Here is a 4,765-nt window from a genome sequence, read left to right on the forward strand (position 1 = left end):
TTGAACCTGGTTCTGTTCAGACGCTCCTGGTTTCATGTGGATCAGAATCATTTTAAGGAGACGGACTCGGAGCTTTAATCTCCATTCTTGCACATCTTCCTCTGCCGCTGCTTCCCCTCTGTGAGGCGAACACCGCCCCCTGCTGGTCAGCTGTCAGAGCAGCAGCAGGAAGAATCTGCTCCATGTTCACATCCTGGAAACATCCGGAGCTGAAGCTCATCATCCGTCAGTCTGTCCCAGTTTACTCAGGGACTCACGGTTGCTGGGGTTCGGGACAAACTTGGAAGAAAAATTATGCAGAGTCCAATTTTACACATTGTTGTTATATAAAGTTATGTGACCGGGACAACCCAGATCTGAACTTTCATCAGATTGGAGCAAAGTTCATCTTTCCAGAGTTTCTCTGATCGTCCATGGAGCAGAAATCTGAACTGTGAATGCTAACGTTAGCATTAGCTGCTACATGTTAGCATTCAGAAGCTGTTTCAGGCAGTTAGCCTGTCAGCTTGTTAGCACAACTTGAACACAGCAGCAGCAGCCGATGCAGCTTTACTGTCTAACTGTCGGCTGGACAGGAAATCACCGTTTCAGGCAGAATATTAATATGATAAAAAAATAATAAAAATTGCTAAAAAAAATTTAATGAGTTCAAATCTATGTAATGAAGGCACCAAAGTCACGGCTCTAGTTAAACTCGGTCTTTTTCTCTTTCCTTCCTTTGATGTGTGTTTAATAGAAGTTGAGGTGAACACCTGAGCAGAGCTCTTCATCTTCATCATCCTCAGTCACTCACCTGTTCTGTCTCATTTAGAGCCGCTGATGTCTTTGAAGAGACCCAGTCGGGCTTCCGTACCCGAGCTCACTGTGGACCAGCAGCTAGCAGCTGCCGACTCTTCCTCCTCCTCCTCTTCCTCCTGTGACCTGGACACTGAGAGCACCGCTCTGTGAGGACCAGTCCATGACCTCACGATGACCTCACAGGCCCAGTCCTCCACACCGCCTCTCCTCTTCAGCTCATATCTGCATCTGAACTGATTCACGTGGAGGGACATGTCACACTGCCCCCTACTGGCTGCTGTCATGTACTACACACACAAGTGTCTTTAAGCCAAAGTTCCTGTTAGAAGCGACGTAGCAGCTTCTCTGTGTAACATCGTTCTCTCACTCACTCACACACACACTCACTCACACACACACAGATTGCCAGGTGTGTTTCCACACGGCTCTTTTGACAAGTTTTCTTCCTGCTTTCTCGTTGAATGTGATTCAGATCAGGTGAAGAAGGTGACTGCTGGTTCTCAGTCATCAGTTTCTCCTCCATGTTTGTATTTATTAGCTGGTTTAAGAACACACACACACACACACACACACACTGCAGTCCAGCGCCAGCCATGCCTTACGGTTCTGTTTCCTGCGTTTCTGCCTTCAGGGACATGAGCTGCCATCCCTCACTAGAACCCGGTTCTGGTCAGTTTCTGCCTTTCCTCAGCGCCGTCTGGGTCAGAGTGAATGTAGAGTGGGCCGGTTCCGAGCGGCCGGTTTTGCACAGATAAACTGATGATGATGATGCTGCCTTCGTCCCCCTCTGAGCTGACAGGAAGCTTCAGCCATGACGCCGGGGGAGGTTCTGCCGGGTGGGAACGTGAGGGGAAGGCGTTGGACGTTCGGCTCTCCCTCCTGAACCTCGCTGCCTTATTTCCCAGAATCCTTCAGGCTCATTTATTATAACTGCAGCATCTTGAAGCTCCGACGTTTATCATGTTTTCTGAGCTGAAATATGAAAAATCCTGTAATATTGAAGCTTCCCAAAGAAAATAAAGTATATGAAGATTAAACATGTTTCCTGTCTGGTGATCTGCTGGCATCTGCATGTTTCTGATCAGAATAATCAGGAAAATGTTTTATTACGATAAAAAAATGCGGAAAAATAAAAACATTCATTAAATCAGGAGTTATCTGGGCCTGAAATCAGTTATTGACATAATCTAACTTAATCATTGATTAGTTGAATAATTGAACCAAAACTGTTCAATATGAACATTTAATATATGAGAATCTTTATTCTGTTCTACCAGAACGACTAATTTGAATTTATTTTAATCTTTTATTGTATTTCTAATGGATTATAGAATAAGATCAAATGTTCAGTGAAAAATCTGCATAATTTACTAATTTGTTCCTATTCAGTGAACGGATTACTGTTAACTGAATCCTTCTTTGGTTCTTTTCAGAGGAACATCTAAAGTTCTGCTGGAACTTTTTTCTGAAAACCAGAACTGAACGGGACCGACCCGGTTCTGACCCAAAGTGTCAGAACTGGAGAATAAATGTAAGGACTCAAAATCCAAAACATGAAGTTTATTTAAAGCAGAAAAGCTCTGAGAACCACAGAACATCAGAACAGAACCTTACTGGAACTAGTGAGATGCTACCAGCTGCACATCCCAACAGGAAGTGACGTCATGCTGCCGCGCCGCCTCACTGAAGCCGAACAAGAAAAAGTTTCATAAGAAAATAAACGGATTTTTGGGGCAGAGCCAACAAGCAGGATGCATAGAAAGATCGACAACACGACTGGACAGGACAGGTCGCCATGGTTACCAGGTAAACCAGCAGGCAGTGGCAAACATCTGGACTCGGTTTATAATAACCTGAAACCAAACTAACGGATCAAAACGGATTTTAACGGATTGCAGATTGAAGTGATGAAAAACGTTCATCAGATCAGAAATTTCTTCATATCGACTTCTTAAAAAATAAAAGCATTTATTACATAATAAATATTCACTTTGCTCTCCGTCTGATTGTCAGATTAAATCTAGAATCATCTGGAGTAAATCTGGACCTCAGCTCTGAAGGTCTGAAATCTGACCCGATGAAAAACGAGCTCCAGAAGTGAAAACATGAATTTATTGGAGCTGCAGAACAAATCAGTTATTAACATTATTTAACGTGAAAATGTTTACTCCAACTAGATTTAGATATTTAAACTAGAAACTTATGTTTAGTGGCTGTGAAGGAGAAAATTGATTCATTTAATCATAACATCAACGATTTTTACATCTCTGCCAGAAATCCTGAACATTATTCGCCATCAAGATGAAAATTCAGTTTTTATTGATCAGACTATTGATCAATAAAAACTAGAAGATCAAAGAGTTACATCACAGTCGGATCAGTGGTTCCGGACCAGTTCAACCATTTTGCTCCTTTGATCGGACCAGTTTGGGCCAAAGTGGAACTCATGAAGAAGAATCAGAACATCTGGTCTAACCAGGTCGGTTCTGTTGACCGTCTTCAGAGCTGCAGGTCCAGATGTTGGTCTTGGTGGTTCTGGAGCTTTTGGATTCAGACTGTCCATCAGACCCGGTTTGTCTCCTGGGTTCTGATGGGACACCAGCGAACCCGTCTCCCATAGCAACAGATGGATCTACAACAGCTGCTGAGCCGAAGGCCAGCGACGATCCGGGCGAACGCGGCAACAATTTGATAATAACAAGTTTATTATCATTATTATTACTGATAATAATGATAATAATATTAGTAATAATGATAATATTATGTTATCATTATTATTAGTTATAATAATAATATTAGTAATAATGCTAATAAATATTCTCCTTCATACAGAGATAGCAACGTTCTGTCTGTTTCAGCACCTAATCCAATCCGATCCTGATCCGATCCAGTCCTGATCCGGTCCGGTCGGCTCGGCGGCTCCTACCAGGCCAGGGGGGAGGACAGCCGGGGGCTGCGGGGGTTCTCAGGACTCTGGGTCTCACTCAGCGCTCTCTGGAAGACAGAACCAGAACCTTTACATCATCGGACCCAATCGTGTCCCCGCTGCAGGCGCTCAGTCTGCTGCTGAAACGCCACTGGCGACTCTGAGGCAAATCTGTCAAAGTTTCGCTGAAGCAGTGAAAATGAGACGCTTCCTATCTGAGCCGGGTCCAATTTAGCCCGGCCGGTTCCGGATGGCAGCTCACCTCAAACTTGGACATGAACTCTGCAAAGATGCCGAAGAAGGAGTCGGTGCTGGTGGACTGGCTGTCCTCCCCGAAGAAGGACGCCACCTTGGAGAACTCGGCCATGGCCCGAGACTGAAGGGACTCCAGGGACTGCAGGGCCGGGTGGCTGTTCTCCAGAAAACTCTGTGGAAGGAAGACAGACTTCAGTTACTGTCTGGGTCTGCTGGGCCGGTCCAGAACCAGAACCAGAAGTCGTTCAGCTTGATGGATAAATATTTAATTGGAGATGAAGATTTAGCTTCAAACTGAATTAACTTTAAACTGAAACATAGGAATGAATGAATGGATGGATGAATGAATGGATGATGAATGAATGGATGGATGGATGAATGGATGGATGGATGGATGAATGAATGGATGATGAATGAATGAATGAATGAATGAATGAATGAATGAATGGATGGATGAATGAATGGATGGATGAATGGATGAAGTTGAATGAATGGATGGATGGATGAATGAATGTATGGATGAAGTTGAATGGATGGATGAATAAATGGATGAATTAATAAATGAATGGATGAATTAATACATGAATGAATGGATGACGTTGAATGGATGAATGAATGGATTGCTGAATAAATGAATAGATGAATGAATGAATGGATGGATGGATGATGTTGAATGGTGAATGAATGAATGTATGGATGAAGTTGAATGGATGGATGAATAAATGAATGGATGAATGAATGGATGAAGTTGGATGGATGGATGAATGAATGAATGAATGAATGAAT

At 43.3% G+C, this 4,765-nt stretch overlaps 1 protein-coding gene and 1 long non-coding RNA gene across 7 annotated transcripts in view; one reads left to right on the forward strand and one right to left on the reverse strand.

Annotated features, from left to right (window-relative positions):
- LOC106963760 (rho GTPase-activating protein 17-like) overlaps positions 1-3,487 on the forward strand; it is a 37,169-nt gene extending 33,682 nt beyond the window's left edge. For 5 of the 6 annotated variants that reach the window (XM_015058834.1, XM_015058837.1, XM_015058840.1 and 2 more), the window contains one exon: positions 812-1,184. In XM_015058834.1, the coding sequence (XP_014914320.1) occupies positions 812-948 (137 nt within the window). In that variant the 3' untranslated portion in view covers positions 949-1,184. Of the gene's footprint in view, positions 1-811; positions 1,185-2,537 lie in introns of those variants that run through there. The other variant, XM_015058835.1, reaches the window with a different exon arrangement.
- Positions 1-4,280, reverse strand: part of LOC106963762 (uncharacterized) — a 15,370-nt gene extending 11,090 nt beyond the window's left edge. The window contains exons 1-2 of the long non-coding RNA XR_001428255.1: positions 3,987-4,280; positions 1,350-3,792 (exon numbers count right to left, since the gene is read on the reverse strand). This is a non-coding gene — a long non-coding RNA (uncharacterized LOC106963762). The remainder of the gene's footprint in view (positions 1-1,349; positions 3,793-3,986) is intronic.
- Between the last annotated feature and the right edge of the window lie 485 nt (positions 4,281-4,765).

The sequence above is a fragment of the Poecilia latipinna genome, unplaced genomic scaffold (genome assembly GCF_001443285.1).
Source record: "Poecilia latipinna isolate Pla-1442-1.1 unplaced genomic scaffold, P_latipinna-1.0 Scaffold1578, whole genome shotgun sequence".
Taxonomy (NCBI): domain Eukaryota; kingdom Metazoa; phylum Chordata; class Actinopteri; order Cyprinodontiformes; family Poeciliidae; genus Poecilia; species Poecilia latipinna.